General features: G+C 51.0%; 2 protein-coding genes across 6 annotated transcripts in view; both read left to right on the top strand.

Annotated features, from left to right (window-relative positions):
* Positions 1 to 4,901, top strand: part of ACSF2 (acyl-CoA synthetase family member 2) — a 33,325-nt gene extending 28,424 nt beyond the window's left edge. For 2 of the 5 annotated variants that reach the window (XM_032498102.1, XM_032498103.1), the window contains exons 11-16: positions 1,684 to 1,791; positions 3,009 to 3,160; positions 3,968 to 4,109; positions 4,207 to 4,317; positions 4,458 to 4,526; positions 4,747 to 4,901. In XM_032498102.1, coding sequence (XP_032353993.1) covers positions 1,684 to 1,791; positions 3,009 to 3,160; positions 3,968 to 4,109; positions 4,207 to 4,317; positions 4,458 to 4,526; positions 4,747 to 4,797 — 633 coding nt within the window. In that variant the 3' untranslated portion in view covers positions 4,798 to 4,901. The other 3 variants (XM_032498106.1, XM_032498105.1, XM_032498104.1) reach the window with 3 other exon arrangements.
* Positions 4,902 to 5,544: 643 nt separating this feature from the next.
* RSAD1 (radical S-adenosyl methionine domain containing 1) lies at positions 5,545 to 17,712 on the top strand. The gene is made up of 10 exons (XM_032498140.1): positions 5,545 to 6,618; positions 7,029 to 7,162; positions 7,281 to 7,485; positions 9,630 to 9,995; positions 10,167 to 10,230; positions 10,623 to 10,770; positions 10,988 to 11,042; positions 11,625 to 11,728; positions 11,911 to 12,060; positions 14,675 to 17,712. The coding sequence occupies exons 1-9, from the start codon at positions 6,484 to 6,486 to the stop codon at positions 12,026 to 12,028; spliced, it is 1,329 nt and encodes a 442-aa protein (XP_032354031.1). The 5' UTR covers positions 5,545 to 6,483; the 3' UTR covers positions 12,029 to 12,060; positions 14,675 to 17,712.
* Positions 17,713 to 18,318: the final 606 nt, after the last annotated feature.

Raw genomic sequence — 18,318 nt, 5'->3', positions numbered from 1 at the left:
AGGGAGGAAGCGGGGCCGGCCAGCCGGACGCGAGTCTCGCCGCGGTCGGCCGGCCGGCGGCGCTTTAATGGGGCTCTTGTGCGGCGCTGGCCGAGCGTGAGAGCCACTCTGGCGTCGGGCTCCCCCTTCCGGCTGCACACCGCAGCCAACCCTCTGGAGGTGGGCGATCCTTCCGCCCTTGACTTGCCTCTGGCCCCTCTCTCCCAGCCCCAGGCTCCAGTTTCTGTCCCCTGCACCCCTTATACCCCTTTCCAGGGCTGAAGGCGACCAGAAAAGTGGGAATGGGGGCGAGGGGAGACACCGGGCTCTGCAAACACAGCGGAAGACCCCAGGCACAGTTATACCTCCCCCCCAACCCATAATCTCCCTAAAATGTCCCTATCTCCTCATCTCCACCGGCAGTGGTCAGGACTGCCCTTACCCCCCTGGGTCTCTTAGGGTGGCGGCCAGAGTGGCGCCAAGGTGTACTTGGCAGAAGTCATACCTAGGCAGTGGCCCCAGGACTGTGAGGGTGGGTGAGGAGGCCGGGTCCTGGCTACAAGGGACCAGCTCGGGACAGCTCAGGCTTCCAGACCTTGGGTCCTGTGGGCAGCCCTGCCCCAGCCAACCAGGTCTCTGTGTCCACTTGCCAGCCACCGTGTCCAGAGTCTAGTGGAAAGGGGAGGGTAGGCAGGCAGAGTCTCAGCTCTGGCTCTAAAGTGACGTAGGGGTTCTTGAATATATTAGGGGATGAGGGGAGGAACCAGACCCCGGGTCTTGCCAGACCCCAGCTGGGTGAGTCATGCCAGCTAATGCAGAGGAAATTGGGGGTGGGTAGGGTTGAAGACCAGACAAAGGTCTGGTGTCTTTGCTGACTGCCAGGAACCTAGAACAGTGGGTAGCCAGTCCCTCTCCCTTCACCCAGTGCTCACCTATGGAGGCCTGCCCCTCTCCTAAACCCCTTTCACCCATTGCCTCTGGATGGTCATAGCTGGCCCAGAACACTGCCTAGTGGTGTTTAGGCTCCTCCAAGGCTGGCTTCTGGTTTTTTGTTGCTCAGGATGTTCCAACCACTGGAAGTAGGGGGTGGGGAGATGCCACAGGCTTTTTAAATCCTTGCTTTGGCTTTAATTTTATTTTGATGAAAATAAATTTACAAGAAGCTTTCCAGAGCTTAGGGAGCACCTACCCCAAGGCCAGGCACTTGTCCCAGGTTTTGGGGTGGGTGGAGGGGTTGTGTCTGTGCAGCTCCCAGCTGGGCGAAGGCAGGCTGGCTTTCTCACTGAGTTTAGGGGAACTTCAGCTTGGAAGGGAGAGGCAGGGGATGCTGTGGCCTGAAATCAGTAAGGGGGTGCTGAGACAGCCTGGGCATGGAAGAGAATGCTGGGGCATGGATAATGCTGGGAGCCACAGGGTAGAGTGTGGCTGCCCCCAGGAGACATGGAGACCGAGAGAGTCCTAGCTGGAAAAGAATGGCCTCCCTGCGCTCAGTTTTATTTCAGACCTGGGGCCCCTGCTAGTTGAGCTAGTTTCCACTACATCCCTCTGCCTCCTGAACCCTAGCCTCTGCCAAATATGCCTCTTTTCCCACCATTCCACTCTCTGCCCCTCCCCCCCGACTTCCTTCCCATTCCCCTTGGGTAGCTTTCCCATCCTTCTGCAGTCCCCCTACTCCCTTGCAAACACCCTTTCTGGACTCTCTAGGTGGCTTATGGAACAACAGAGAACAGTCCTGTGACCTTTATGAACTTCACCGAGGACACTGTGGAGCAGAAGGCAGAAAGTGTGGGCAGAATTATGCCTCACACAGAGGTGAGCCCCAGACCCCCGACTCCAACCATGCCACTGGGGCACACCCCCCTGGAACATGTATTGCTTTCAATTAGAGATCCAAACAGCTCACCCAAGATGCTGAGAGCCCCCCAGCAGCAAGGTCTTCCCCAGGCCTGGTCTGGGGCTCTCTCTGTGGGCTGAGGCCTGAGCAGGACAGAGCTGAAACAGTGGCCATGAGCAGCCGCCAGCTGAACTTCCCCACAGCCTCCCTTCCTGTCTGAGGTGTGTTTTTGCCAAGCCCACTGTCTGTTTTGGGGCAGCCAGAACAGCCTCAGAGAGGAGCCAGAGCGCAGAGATTTTTCCTACACAGATTTCTCTCCCCCAGCCCTGCCCTCCCCACCCCTCACACTTTGGCAGAGTTCCTCTTTTTGGCTTCGTGTAAACAATTTCCCAAGGAGCTTGTCCCTTTGGGGGTGCCTTGCACTTTGAAGGTTGACCTGGAGCATCTTTCACTCTCAAATTCCCAGTCTCCACCGTTGGTGCTTTATGCCAGCCAGTACCTTGTTTCTCCTGCCCCCTTGTGGCCTTGCCCTTCTGGGGTCACTGCCAGTGTCCTTACCCTGGGGCTAACTGCCATCCTGTTTCACATCTCTCCTGCCCCCTGCCCTGAAGTGAGTGTGCAGTGACATTAGCCCCTTCTTATCACAGTGAGTCTGACAGCCTCACTGCCACTCACTGTGATGCCCACCTGTGAGGTAGACAGGGCAAGTGTAGTTCTCCCCATTTCACAGATGGAGACACCAAGGCACACAGGCTAAGCTTTCTGTGCACGTTGGCTGTGGCTCATTTCTTGACTAGATTCTGCCTCTCTGCCACCTCTCCTGTTCACTTGGCCCTGCCATGCCACCCTTTTTGGCTTCTTTATTTGCTGCCTAATGGAAAGAGGAGACTCCCTTTCCTTCTGCACAGTTTGTAATTCTTCAGCTAGCCTGGCCCTCTGCAGGCCTCCTTCTCTGCAGCAGCTCCTGCCCAGTTTTCTCCTGGTCTGGGCCTCAGCTGTTCTTTCAAGCCCCGCTCAGGTGTCTGACTGGTGGTGGATCTACTCCAACCTTCGTCTCCCTTCCCTGGATTGGGATGGGCAGAGCCAGGGGCCTCGTTACTAGGGGGAAGGAAGGCAAAACTCCCCCCATTCCTTAGGGCCCCCCATCCTGAAGTGGAAGGGTGGGAGGCCCAAGCCTGAAGCTGCCTGGTCCCAGGCCCAGATTGTAAACATGAAGACGGGATCACTGGCAGAGCTGAACACGCCTGGAGAGCTGTGCATCCGAGGGTACTGCGTCATGATGGGCTACTGGGGTGAGCCGCGGAAGACCGACGAGGCAATCGGACAGGACAAGTGGTATCGGACAGGGTAAGAAGGCAGGGAGGGGTAGAGACTTTGGCTGCCGAGGGGAGGCCGGGGGTCCTGAGGCTGAGCTGGGAACATTAAACTAGAAGAGGGAGAACATGTCTGTGGAGATGGCCCCTTCACATCGTGGAGAATTAGTTTCCAAAATGTGTACAATGGGGATGATCATGCTCTCCGCACAGGGCTCTGGGAAGGACCAGATGCAGTGCAGATGAGAGTGCCAGAGACAGTGTATGCAAAATCTGAGCCAAGATTTAGTCACTCATTCATTCATTCATAAATTCCTGTTGTGCACCTCCAAGGGCCAGCACTGTTCTGGACACCGGTGGTGCAGTGGCTAGCACGATGGGAAGCATCCTGCTCTTACTTCCCACATGTCTGCTGGAGGAAGACAGATACAAACAAGACCAATTTAGACACTGAAAAACACCACGAAGAAAATTAAATAAGGTCATAGGAGAGAGACTGGCTGTGGTCAGGAGGGGAGCTTCTCTTTATTGGGTGGTCAGAGAAGGCTTCTCTAAGATGGAAATGTTTGAGCTGAAACCTGAATAAGAAAGAAGCCAGCCACGAAAAGCATGTGTATAGGTACTCTGAGAAAGAGAGAGAGCAAATATGCTATAGGTATACTTGTTTTTGTCTGCCTCCTCATTAGACTGTACAGCAGGGAATGTCTCATTCACGCTGTGTCCCCCAGAGTCTAGAGCAGTGCAGGACACATAGTAGGTGCTCCATAATGTCTGGTGAATGAGTGAGCGAGCCAGTCAGATGAGGCAGAGGTGAGAGGCGGTTCCTGGGCTTTCCTCGCAGAGACATCGCCACGATGGACGAGCAGGGCTTCTGCAAGATTGTGGGGCGCTCCAAGGATATGATCATCCGGGGCGGTGAGAACATCTACCCGGCCGAGCTCGAGGACTTCTTTCACACACATCCACAGGTGCAGGAAGTGCAGGTGAGGCACCCTACCCAGGTGAGCGCAGGTGAGCCCCCAAAAGCAGGAAACACAGATGTGGTTGGGGATGTCTAATAACTGTCTCTGATTCTGGAAGGTGGTGGGAGTGAAGGATGACCGGATGGGGGAGGAAATCTGTGCCTGCATTCGGCTCAAGAAAGGGGAGGAGACTACAGCGGAGGAGATCAAGGCTTTCTGCAAAGGGAAGGTGGGCGCCTCATCCCACCCAAAACTGCTGTTGCTTGGTTCTTCAACACCCTCTGTCTGCCATCTAGTCAGCCCACTGTCCTCTCCCCCTAACCCTAGGACCCCGCCCAGCCTCATGCTTTATCTCCCTCTGGTCTGCAGATCTCCCACTTCAAGATTCCCCGATACATCGTGTTTGTCACAGACTACCCCCTCACTGTCTCAGGAAAGGTGAGTAAGGTGCAGGAGACCAGGGAGGGGCAGGGGGTCCTGGGGCCCCAGGTGCAGAGAAGGCCAGGCGGGTAACCAACTAGTCAGCTCATTCTGGTTTGCCCCGAACTTTCCTGGCTTTAGCCTGAGAAACTCCTCAGTTCCAGGCAAACCAGCTGGGCTTGGTCACCCTAACTGGCAGACGCCCAAGCCTGGTTCTCACTCCTTTTCTTTCCTCTAGATCCAGAAATTCAAACTTCGAGAGCAGATGGAACAACATCTAAACCTGTGAATAAAGGAGGGGTGGGCGGTCCTCCCAGGCCCTTTCTGCCCTTCCCCCACATTCCCCCTGTGGTCTTTGTGATTTGGCATAAAGAGCTTCTCTGTTTACTTTGGCCCTTCTCTTGCTGGCGTGCTCTCTTGGCAGCTGCTATGGGATGAAGACAGGAAGAGACCAAGGGGAAACTAGCACTTTTAGACCTCCTATTCCTTGTCCACAATGGTGCTCAGCACTTCGGCATGCATTTTCTACTTCATTTAATCCTCACTCAATCCCTTTGAGATACCAACCCAGTTGTTTTTTTTTTTTAGGGCTGTACTCATTTTTCACATTGTAGTCCAGCAAGAAGTATTCTTTTTTTTTTTTAATAACAGCTTTATTGAGTTACAGTTCACATACGATCCAATTCACCCACTTAAAGTGTTACATTCAATGGTTTTTAGTATATTCAGATCCATGTTCCCATCATCAAAGTCACTTTAAAAGATGTTCATCACCTTTTAACAAGAAACTCTATACCCTCTAGCTGTCTTCCTGCATCTCCCTCTTCCCCCCATCCCTCCCAACTAATCCAATTTTGGTGTTTTTCCTTAATCAGTGAACCTTGGGCTCCCTTGATGGGCAGGGCCAGATGAAGCAGGCTGTAGCTTGATCCAAGAAATAAAAAAGCTGGCACGTCGGTTTCCAGAGACAAAAAGGATCCCCCTGCTTGTAGTCCTTAACTTCCCAGTGTGTCTGCTCCCAGCAGCAGCGGCCTCCTCTGTAGTTTTTAGAAAATGAACGTACGTTTAGGATACGCTGAGTGCCAGGCACTATGTTACGAGCATCCATATACATTTCTTCTTGAAATATTCCCAACAATCCAGTCAAGTAGGCATTAGCCTCATATCACAAACGTTGAAACTGAAACTCAGGAAAGTGCAGTGTCCTGTCTAAGGTCACACAGCTGGAATTAGAACCCAGCTGCCTGACTCCAAAGTCCATGATCTTTGCATTTCCTGGAGCAGCCCTTCACCTGAACCCACACACCATCTCCAACCCTCCTCCTAGCAGGTGCCCCAGGTTGGCCTGACCCAGGAGATGACAGTCTACTCTCCTGGCTAAACCCATACCCCCCGGGATTTTCTGCTCCTTCAGCATTCATTCCAAGTGCCTTCTCTTCCCCCACTGACTCCACAGTCCTTGTAACAGACACGCCTCACAGCACAGAGCACACTGGCCCGGTGTCCAGCAGGTGCTGCTGTCTCTTGTTGGTTTGCTTCTCTTGTCTCACAAACCCGTACTGCGCCCTAGTCTCATGCATGCTGAAGTCCTCAGCGCCCAGCTCTCAGCCTAGCACATAAAACGTGAAGGGACCGATGGGACGAACTAAGAATTCCTGAATGGGCCTGGGAACTCGCCCCTGACAGGGTGCCAAGAGGTGTGGCGCTCACTCCACCCACACCTCCCGCTGCCTGGGAAAGGACGGCGGGGCGGCTGCGGTGAGCGTACCGGTGCCCGGCAGGTGGCGCCGCCGCCGGGAGGCCGCGGGGCTCTCCGGGCGGCGCTCCGACGAAGGGCGCGGCCACGTAGCCCCCTTCCTTCCGCCGAGGCTGCCCACCCGGCCCTGCTCTGCGCACACCCAGGCGCCCGGCCCTGGGCTCGTCTCGGGCTCAGGTCCCGCTCCGCGCACTAACCGTCCCCGCCACAGCGGGAGTCATGGCTTTCCTCGGGGCCCGGGCCCGCTGCTCGGCGGCAGCCGCCGCCAAAGTGGCCCAGAGGCGCCGCCTGGCGGAGGACGCGAGAGGACCTCCGAGTCCGCCCGGGAGCCAGCGCGCCGTGCTTTACGTCCACGTGAGTGGGAAGTGGGAGGCGGAGTCACGGGGCTCGGGCGCGGCGGGTCTGAGCTCACGTGGCCGCTTGTCACGCTGCGAGCCCACCTGCCATCTTCCCCGCCCCCGGACGAAGTCTGGCACTTGCTCCCTGGCAGGAAAATGTCTTTGTCCGGAGACCTAAATTCTCCGGTGCTCACAAGCTCGGTGACCCTTGACCAACTGATTTCCCTTCTGAACCTCAGTTTTCTTATACTGAAGTGGGTTCCTAATCCTCGTCCGACCCGCTTTGGGGGGTTGTGTGGCTTACATGGAGTGTACACTGTTGAGGGACCTCGGGAAAGGGGTTGGAGATGTATGAGACTGAACCCTGGAAGTGGCTAGGGCAGCCTGGCGTCACCTCCCGTCTTGTTCATACGTCCCTTCCCCCAGTGGCCCTACTGCGAGAAGCGCTGCAGTTACTGCAACTTCAATAAGTACATCCCACGCGGCGTGGACGAGGCTGCTGTTCGGCGCTGTCTGGTGACCGAGGCTCAGACGCTGCTGCGGCTCAGCGGGGTGCGGCGGTGGGTACTAGGGGCTGTAGGTGGGGACTTGAGAATTAATGTCGGGGAGTGGATAGGACATATGCAGGCATCCTGGAGGGCTCCCCCAGGCCTCATCTTCTCAATCCTCTTTCCTCAGGGTGGAGTCTGTATTCTTTGGTGGGGGTACCCCCAGTCTGGCCAGCCCCCATACTGTGGCAGCTGTCCTAGAGGCAGTGGCCCAGGCAACTCACCTGCCTGCAGACTCTGAAGTCACACTGGAAGCCAACCCCACTTCGGCCCCAGGCTCCAGACTGGCAGCATTCAAGGCGGCAGGAGTCAACAGGTTGTCTGTTGGCCTCCAGGTAACCCATCTAACCCACCTCATCCCTAGCACCCGGTGCTGTCTTTCCTCTGGCTATGTTTATTCATTGAGCAAACATTTACTGAGCTCCTTCTGGGTCCCAGGGCCCAGAAGGCAATGAAAAGTGTATGGTGACACTTTTGTAACTACTTAATTGTCTGCTTCTAGTGCTAGACCACAAGCTCTGTGAGGCAGGGATCATGCATACCTTTTTGTTTGTCACATATTCCAAGCATGAACTACAGTACCTTGCACATAGTAGATGCTTGAAAAAGATTTGTCACATGATTGGAGACACAGGAGGAGGAAGACAGGTGATCAGATCATTGCAGTATGGTAAAGGCTGTCTATTAAGGGGGATCTCTACAAAAGGCTTTCAGAATACAGCCTGAAGGGCATCTCAGTCTGATAAAATCATGGAAACCTTCCTGGAGGAGGTGATGTTTGAATGAGAAGGAGTAGTTCACCAGGAAAGGGGGTGTGAGAGGAAGAGGCACAGGATATGGAGGAGCCTGCATGTTTTGAGGGAACTGTGAGCCATTTCTTGGAGATAAGACTGTAAACTAGGGCCCAGAAGCCTTCGGTACCATACCAGGAAGTTTGGAGTTTTGCCTAGTGGTAACAGGAGAATCGCTGAAGGTTTTTTGAAGTGGGGAGAAACATGTTCCTTTCAGGTTTGTCCCTGGTATTTTCATAGCCAGTATCATGTCCCCACTTCTAATACATATACCACTTACCATAGAGTTTGGGGTCAGGGCTTTGTCCTGATGGGACATACTGATAGGAACACACTATTTCTGAAATTTTCTGGCCCCAAATGCAAACATATCTTGAATCAAATTGTGAGGAAACATCAGGAACACCTAACTTGAGACTTTGTGTGTGTGTGTGATAAGAACAAATAACATGAGATGGATCTACCATCTTAACAACTTTTTTAGTGTGCAGCACAGTGTAGCTGACTGCAAGCACAATGATGTATAGCAGATCTCTAGGCCTTATTAAGAGACATTTTAAAAAACAAGTGGCCTGTACACTTCAAAAATGTCAGCGTCATAAAAGGCAGGCTAAGGACCTCGACTGATGGAGACAAAAGAAACAGTGATCAAAAAAGAAAAAAAAAAGAGAGAGAGAGAAAGACAATGACAGCTGATTGCAATGTGTGACCCCTGGATTGGGGTGGGAGGAGGAAATTACTTCAGCTGACATTTAGGGACAATTGGCTAACTTTGATCACCTATCTATTAGGTAATGGTATAGTATCAGTGTTACATTTCCTGAGCTCTATAATTTGATTGTGGTTATGTAAAAGAATGTCCTTGTTCTTAGGAAACACAATTAAGTATTTAGGAGTACCAGAGTACAATATTTAAGTTAATTACATGTAAATAACTCCATTGCAAATGCTCACTAGTATGTGGCCACTGACATCCATATTCTACTAAAATGTTCTGTATCTGCACTGACCAGTACTGGAGCCACTGATCACATGCTAGTCAGCACTTAGAATGTGATTATTTCAATTTAACTAACTTAAAATTCAAATAGCCATGTGTGGTTAGTGTCTACTGTATTGGACAGTGCAAATACAGAATGCTTCCATCATTGCAGATAGTTCTTTTAGACAGCGCTGGTCTATACCCTTAAATGATTTAGCATAATAATAGTATGTGTATATATTTAGAGAGAGACAAAGCAAATATGGCAAAATGTTAGTTGGTGAATCTGGAGGAAGGTGTTTATTGGGCATTTCTTTCAACTTTTCCATAGATTTGAAATATTTCAAAAGAAAAAGTAAACTCAAAGACCGTTGGCCTGGAGTCTGACAGTCCTAAATTCCAGATCTGACTTCACCATTGTATGACCTTGGGCACGTTACTTAACATCTCTGAACTTCAGTTTTGTCATCTGTAAAATGGAGCTAATGTTGGAGGGTTTTAAGGATAAATTAGATATTACATAAGAAGGCTTTGCACATAGCGACCATTCAGTGGATGGTACCCCTGCTACTGGCTTGACCGTCTGCCTTCCGGCTCCCTGCCGTGTCCTGCATTTTCCCTCGTATCTGTGTCTACAGTGTCAGACAGGTGTTCCCGTCTCCCTCTGAGCTGACCTGCTTGCTTACACTGGACCCTCTCTCCCCAGTCCCTAGATGACACTGAGCTCCAGCTGCTGGGGCGGACACACTCGGCCAGCGATGCTCTGCAGACGCTGGCAGAGGCCCGGCGCCTCTTCCCCGGGCGTGTGTCTGTGGACCTGATGCTGGGGCTGCCGGCGCAGCAGGTGGGGCCGTGGCTCGGGCAGCTGCGGGAGCTGCTACGCCACTGTGATGACCACGTCTCCCTCTACCAGCTGTCCCTGGAGCGGGGCACTGCACTCTTCACCCAAGTGCAGCAGGGCACCCTTCCTGCCCCTGACCCTGAGCTGGCTGCTGAGATGTACCAGGAGGGACGGGCAGTCCTTCGGGAGGCTGGCTTCCGCCAGTATGAGGTCTCCAACTTCGCCCGGAATGTACGTCCTGGGGCTGAAGGCTGAGGCGGGACCAGGCAGTTGTGGCCCCTCCGGGAGAAGGGTGCTCTGGAGGCCTGAGATGGTGGGGCATTCTAACCAGGCTCAGCCCCTTACCTGAAAGGAGACTGGGCCCACCCTCTTCACTCTTCACTGTCTCCTCCCCGTCCACAGGGGGCGCTTAGTACCCACAATTGGACTTATTGGCAGTGTGGTCAGTACCTTGGCGTTGGGCCTGGTGAGTCCCCCGTGAACTGTAGCAGGGATGACACAGGGGAGCGGTGTCAGGGCTGTGTGCCCTCGGGCCACTCATAAACTTCTCCAAGCCTCTATTTCCTCATACGTATTGAAGTGTGGCAAAAAATACTACCAACGTCGTACAGCTGTTGTTCTTTATCTTAGCGTGCGTCAGAAATAACCTGGAGGGGTGGTTAAGACCCAGCTGGGCTGCATCCAGGTTCTAGAATTTCAGGAATTGAACAGGGCTGGGGTAGCGCCTGGGAATTTACACTTCTAGCATAGTAGATGCTGTTGGTCCAGGGGCCACACTTCAAGAAGCACTGATTTAACATCTGGCAAGTGCACCGTTTTAGCTGCTATTAAAGTGGGGGTGGTCGTTGATGTTGTTAGGGGCCCATGGGCGATTTGTGCCCCAGGGGGCTGGGAGCCACACCCGGGAGGCTCGGATCCAGACCCTGGAGCCGGACAACTGGATGAAGGAGGTGATGCTGTTTGGGCACGGCACCCGGAAGCGCGTCCCCCTGGGCGAGCTGGAGCTGTGAGCATCTGAGGGCACAGGGCTCTTCACCCAGGGCTCCCTGCTACCCCAAGAACCACCCACCTGCACACCTTTGTTTCCTGCCTCGCCCTCCCCCCACCCCACCCCCTGCTGTGTGATCCTCATAAGCCCCCTTACACACATCCCAGCACAGGGTGTGAAGAATGGGAGAAGCACAAGTCTCCTCTCCAAGACCGTTCTCTGGATTTTCTTTCAGGCTGGAGGAAGTTTTGGCCATGGGGCTGCGCACCGATGTGGGGATCACTCACCAGGTAAGAGGTCAAAGGGCCTTGGTCCAGCCGAGGTCTGCTGGGCAGAAGCAGTGGGCAGCGTTGTGCAGTGGTGAGAACCAGGGCTGCAGAGGCCCGGGCTCTGGTCCCCATTCTGCCGCAGCCTCGGGCACATACCCTCTCACCTGTGAATGTCAGTTTTCTCAGTGATCTAAGATTAGAGATTAGATTAAGAGTTTTCAAATATTTTTAAGCGAAAGCTCAGATAGGAAGTGCAGTCGATAAAGATCAATCAGAGCTGCTCTGGAGGAAGTCAGAGCCGTCAAGCCCTGGCTGGGGCTGCCCATAGTCCGACCAGAACAAGGACAGGGAGGAGCAGAGGAAGTCTTGGCTTGGCCGGAGCTGGGTTTTGGCCTGAATGTGGAAGAGGAGTGAAGGTGCCTTCCTCCCTGCTGGTCCATTGGCCTAGTCCTGGTGTGCATGGTGGTTAGTTTCTGAGATCCCTCTGGTGACTGAACACCCGCCTTCCCATCCCTCACCACACTCCCAGACAGGTGGCCTAGAACAGCCCCACCAGCTCCCATGTTATGGTCCCTGCACCTCTGACCTTTCTGGTCTCCCCAGCACTGGCAGCAGTTTGAGCCGCCGCTGACCCTGTGGGATGTGTTTGGAACCAGCAGGGAGGTGAAGATGCTCCTGGAGCAGGGCCTGTTGCTGCTGGATCACAGGTATGTTAGGGGCAGGGGGTTAGGAGTCCCAGGGTACCCTGACTGTGGATCCATAGACATGGGAGAGACGAGAAAGTCTGATAAGGAGGGACCTATGGGTACCAGGGCTTTGGCACTGGTGGAGGGTGCGGATGGAAACTGGTAAGATGGGGCCATCACAGCCAGGACTCTTGTTTTCCCAGGGGGCTTCGGTGTTCGTGGGAGGGTCTGGCTGTGCTGGACTCTCTGTTGCTGGATCTGCTGTCTCAGCTCCAAGACACCTGGTGGCAGAGAACCCCCTCCCCTGGGCCAGGAGGATAACCGCCTGTCCCTGTATCCTAGGACGCTGCTAGGTGAGCTTTGGGGGCTGGGCTGACACTGCAGACATCGCCACTGGCAGGTGCTCTCATCCCTGTCGTTGCTGAGCCCTGGCTTCCCCAGGGGAATGGCTGCAGTGAGGTGGATGGGAGGACATTTCTTTTCTGGGGACTGGCATCAGGGGCACCCGCTACTGCCAGGGAAGGAGTAATGGTTTCTGTGGATGCCTCTCATCAGTAGACCCTGCAAATCCTGGCTGGCAAGAGACTCTGAGAAACAGAGCTGTCAGGCTTCCAGCCCCTGTAGTACAGGACAGGACACGTGTGTCCAGCACAGCAGCCTGCTGGACTGAGAACCGTGGGAAAGATCAGAGCAAGTCTTGCCCTTTCTCTTTTGACAAGAGGATATGTTTGGGGTGTCTGGAGCCTCATAGACCCTCCAGAGTGCCCCCCAGCCCCCCCCCCCCGCAGCCTTTGCCTTGAGAGAGTGAAAGTGGGGAGAGCTGAGCAGGGCAAGGGGAGGAGAGAAGTCAGGAAAGACCCAGAGCCTGGTAATTCTCCCCGGTCTTTTACCTGCAGAAAGGTCACCTGCTAGGCCCATCTGGGGCCCGCCTTGACTGTGCGCCTCTCTTTGTCTGGGCTCCTTCCTCAGGGGTGGGGTTTGGGGGCTGGAGACTTAGTCTAGGGCTGAGATTCCTTCCTCGCATTTACTTGCCTAGTGATTTTAACATTCATCAATGATCCTTGATTATCAATCCTTAGATTATTATCTAATCAATGATTAGATTGGAGGTTACAAAATGAGTCCTTTCTGACTCTTGTCATTCCATCCATATTCATTAATTGGCATGCATCCATAAAAAAAGCTTTTCCTTTTTTTTAAGGGCTGATACTCTTAACCTAGAAATTCTATGCAGGGTGTGAGGGGGTGAGTAGGGAAAAAGGCATTTTCCTGTGAAGAGGCCCCATAACGTATCATCAAAGGGTGTCGTGATGCCAAGAGTGACTTGGTACCCCTGCAAATCAGGGCATGCTAAGCTCAGCTGCTAGCTGGGGAACTAAGGATGGGGCTCCCCCACCCCTCAGAGGTGAGCACGTGCACTTCCCATCTGCCTAGTGGGTGTGAATATCAGTCCTTTGTTGACCTTGGGGTAACACGGTAAGCATTACTACTGCTCCTTTGTTCATGAAATATTTAGCAAGCACTATTAGTGTGCCAGGCACGGAGCGGCAGGCAGAGAGGAATAGGACCTGTCCCAGCCCTCGAGGAACGCACTGCCAGGGTGATAGATGTGTGAAGAGATCAACTCCAGGGTTATCAGTAACGATGTGGAGGTGGGCTGTGGAAGCCTGCGGCACATTGGGTTCTGAGGGGCTGGGAGCAGGAAAGGGGAAATACATTTTTCTTACTTCTCTGGCCTGGGGCAGCTTGCAGGGTGACCTGTGCTGCCCGGGGAGCCTCTGTGAGCCTTCCCCAGATCTTGATATTCAAGATGTAAGCACGGGGCCAGAGCAGGTGCGCCATCAGATAACCTGGGCCCACTCAGGTTTCTCCCAGCTGCCAGGGCTCGTGCCACCTGAGATGCCCAGGCCCTCCCTTCTGGGGCACCTCATAAGGCCTGTGCAGAGGGGCTGGCTGGGAGCCAGGTGAGGATGGCACAGATCACCTGCTATGACTCAGCCTGCTCCCACCCTCACCAGGTGAATCAGAGTCTCTAGGAGGTGGAGCCCAGGAATCTAGTTTTTAAATGTTTCCTAAATGGCTCTAATGATCAGGCCAGTTTGGGAAGCCCTGTCGTCTCTTGCCTTCCATCCTGAGAGCTGAGATCAGGAGGAACAGGGGGATGAGGCTAATTCCAGACATGACCAAGCGGAGTGGGTCCTTCCCTCTGCGTCCAGGCCTTCCTTGGCTCATCCATCAGAAGGGTTCTCCTCCTCCACGTGGAGCTGTCCACTGTCATCGTTTCACCTGTCCTATTGAAAAGCCCACAGACACAAGTGAGAGGGGCGAACAGGCTACTCTGTGATGAGGTGGGGAAGAGATGTGGATATGTAACGTGTGTTGAGTTTGCGGTTACAGCTTGAGGGACCAAACCTTCCCTGCCTAGAGCGCTGACAATTTTAAAGCTGACAACTGAGCCACCCAACTCCCATCGCCAACTAAATAGAGTGAAGGAAGCAGGGCAGCTCTTTTGATTTCCGTTTTACGTATACATTCACACATACATACATTCAAAGAGGCCCTCTAACTTGATTCAAGTCATAGAGGCAGTAAGTAGCAGAGCTGGCATAACACTTGTAGACGTCTAGAACTTTCTGTCACATCATTGTTTCATTCTTACCATGGGTCACGTTGATTGGCCTGTCTCTTAAATTAGACGAAATCCTCACCTCTCTCTGGCCCGTCTGCCTCAGGCTTGAAGCACCATCTCTTCCTGGGGTGGGGCAGCTTGGCCTCAGTGTCTGTCTTTTCCCTCCTGGAGAGACCCCCACACTGAGAACCCACATGTCCCATCTCTGGGAGTCAGTCCATCCACTTCCTGGGAAGGAACTGCATTCTGCAAAGAAAGGACTTTAAGTGTTAGGATTGCTATAAACTGAACGTTTGTGTCCCCTGCAGAATTCATATGTGGAAACTTCATTCCCGCAGGTGATGGTATTCGGACGTGGAGCTTTGGGAGGTGCTTAGGTTATGAGGATGAAGACCTCGTGAATGGGATTAGCGCACTTGTGAAAGAGACCTCAGAGAACTCCCTGGCCCCTTCCACCCTGTGAAGACACAGAGGGGAAGACACAGATGGCTGTGAACCAGAAATTGAGCCCTCACCAGGCACTGAATCTCCTGGCACCTTGATCCTGGACTCGAGAAATAAATATTTGTTGTTTAAGCCACCTGATCTATGGTATTTATAGATATACCTATGGTATAGATATATCTATGGTATGTTATAGCAGCCTGAATGGACTAAGACAAGGATGAAATAACTTGTGTGGTAGCTCGTATTATTGTTCTAAATGTTTTCCATTATGTATCCCTGCCCTGTTGAGCTTGGGGAAGGCCATAAGACTTGCCCAGCACAGAATGGAAGAACCAGTGAGTGGTCCCCCATCTCCCTCTGCCACAGAGACCTGCAGTGTTCCAATAGAGGCTGTTCTGTCCGCCTGGTTCTAGAGTTGAAGACATTGGGCAGAGGAGCAGCTGACCGTCACAGACAGGAGCAGGAGTGGGGACATTAAGACTCATTGTTGTAAACCAGTAGATTTGGGGTTGTTTGTTACAGCAGCAATATAATCGAGACTAAGCTGCCTGATAAAATCTGTAATCCTAGCATTCAAAGATTAACCACTGGTAGGCGTCTGGTGTGTATCTTAGCAGAAATTCTTATACGCAAATGAACATATTTAGACATACAGTGTTCTAAAAATGGGGTGCATCTTGCTTTGTAGCCTTCTTGTTTTACTTTATACGCAGTGGGCATTTTTTTTCATGTCAATTTTGTATCTACATTCTGGGTTTTTAGTGTAGCCACTGCATGATTTCCCAAAATTTAGCCTACCAATTCCTTTTTGGTGAAACTGAGGGTTTAATTTTTTATTTTTACAAACTCTGTAATGAATGCCTTATGTAAATATTTTTATGCACTGGCTTGATCACTTCCTTAGCTTTAGGCCAAATCCCAAGGAGTGGGATTGCTGACACTAAGGATACACACATCCTTCATTTGGATACACAGTGCCAAACCACCCTCCTGGAGCCCTGGCAATTCAGACCCTTGCCAGCTTGCTGGGTGTCCATAACAAGCATGATCAGTTTTTCCAAATAATTCCCATCTGAAAAGCACTCTTAACCGTAGCTTTATTAACAACTAACATACTGCCTTCCTAACTTAGGCAACTGGTTTGGTCCATCTGATGACTTCAAGTCAGAGAGCAAAGGGGATGCAATGTCTGGGGCCACCCCGGTGGAAGACCCAGCTGGAGCTGTGTCCCTGTGTTCAGACCACCTCTGAGCTCCTCTCATCCAGACCCCACTTCTGGGAGAATCCCACATCTCCTCCCTGCTCTCTTCCTCCCTCTGCTTCCCCTTCTTTTCCCTGAGGGGATCTTTAAAGCCAATGTTTAAAAATTACACAAACCACACTTAGAAACATTAGAATTCTAAGTGAAAAAGAAAAAAAATCCAAAATTAGTGGCCCCAACAAATTCATCTCTATTTATTTGTCTATGTTCCCTTCCAGTCCTGGTCCAGACCCATGCAAGACTCTGCCCGGTCATGCTCCTGACACAGATCTAGTTTTGCATTCTGCTCCTTTGGCTTCTCATTCTGTCATAAGCAGTTTCCCATGTTGTTACATGGCCATCATCCTTCTCATTTAATTGTTGTCATGGTCATCATCTCTCTCATTTGAATGTTCCAGTGAGTGAATAATTTAATAAGTATTATCCTGATGTAAGTCCCTTAAGTGGTTCTCCATTTTTCTCTATTATCAATCACGCTGCCGTGCGTGTTTTTATGGATGTAGGTTCTTCCTTCATTTGAATTATTTCCTCAGGTCAATTCCCAAGAGGGAGATAGTTTGGTCAAAGGGTATGGATGCTTTCATGATTCTTGGTGTGAATTGTTATATTATTTTCCAAGAGGCTTTTCTTTTTTTTTTAAATTTTCCTGCTCCAAGAAAAAAAAATTCTTTTTCAACCATACAGAAGAAAGCAAAACTTCTACTCCCCAGAAATTACCACTATAACATTTAGTCAGCCATCCCTCCCAGACATCTCTTGATGCAGAGATATGCATATCTATGTAGAAATAGAAATATTTTTTCACAAAAGGGATCATACTCCTGTGCCAGTTTTGCAATCTGTTTTTTTAACTCAACAACATGTCCTGGGTTTTTCTAATTGGTTCCGCCACACCAGTGTCTATGTGATGGCATAATGTAGAAGAGTAATAGCTGTAAGCCAGGCACGGTGCCGAGAATTTTATCTGCAGTCGTTCATTTAAGCACCACAACAACCCAATGAGATAAGTTCTATTATTATCGTGCCCACTTTGTAGATGAGCCAATAGACTCAGAGAAATAGACTGTCCCAGGTCACATGACTAGGAGGTGAGGAGTTCTCTGAGGCTCCAAAACAGATGCTTATATAAATAATATGTGAATACACTCTTAATGTAAAAAGTAACGCTAATAAATGCAAGCAATACCCTAGCACAGTCCCCTTTACACTTCCACAGAGGCCTGATGTGTGTATCAGTAAAGTTCAGGTTCAACTGCACATGACAGAAAATCGAAGTAACATATGCTTAAACAAATAAATATTTATTTTTCTTCCACATAAAAGAAGTCTGAATAAAGCATTTCAGGGCTAGCATGGTGGATCTGTGGTCACTGGTCATGAAGAACCTAAACTTCTAACTCTATACTCTATATCCTCAGTTTACATCATCCATCCCTAAGGTCTCCACATGGTCTAATGTGGTCCCTGGAGCTCCAGCCATCATGTCTGCATTCCAGGTAATCATGTTGCTACTTCCTCACCACCACCCATAATAGAAGGGTCTGGTTAATTAAAAAAAAAAAAAAGAAAAAAAAAGAATAGACATTAAGAGGCAATCAGACAGCTCCTTCCCAATCCTTTTCTATTAATTCACATATGTACGTACATATATAAAAATATAATTAAAAAGTAATCTGTTAATGGTATCTTGTCTTAGTTTACATTTTAAAGTTTACTGATCAGTTCAAATGTTCTCCGTTAAATTTTCGTTTACTAACTATTGTGTTCTGTGCATGTTTAAGCTCTTTGCTTATTTTTTAGTCAATTGTTTATTTAGCCCTGATGATTTCCTTATCAAGTTGAATGAATTGTCTAGATAGATAAATAATTACAAGTATATTAACTCTTTTCCTTGTTTGCTACAAGTATTGCTTCTAGTATGCTTTTTATCTTTCGTGGAGTTTTGCTTTTTTGGAACAGAGTTTTTTAGAAATCTTAAATATTTATATATTGAGTCCGTTTTTTGCCCTGTAACTTTTTCTCTCCGTTCCAGGCTCCAGAGATACGGTCAACTTTCAAGCTGGCTTTCTCCTCCCAGAGGCGCAGTCTAATGTTGACAGCTGTGTCCACCTGGAACCAAATTTCCACTCTGCCACGTCCTGCCTGTAGGACGGTAGGCAGAACACTTCCCTCAACTGAGGTCTTGTTTCCTTGACTGTTTAGTGAAGGAGTGGGACCAGCCCCTGGTTCTCAAACCTGGCTCTGCATCGGAAATACCAGAGGCTCCATGACAGG

The sequence above is a fragment of the Camelus ferus genome, chromosome 16 (assembly GCF_009834535.1).
Source record: "Camelus ferus isolate YT-003-E chromosome 16, BCGSAC_Cfer_1.0, whole genome shotgun sequence".
NCBI classification, from domain to species: Eukaryota; Metazoa; Chordata; class Mammalia; order Artiodactyla; family Camelidae; genus Camelus; species Camelus ferus.
This window is presented reverse-complemented; position numbering and strand designations above follow the sequence as displayed.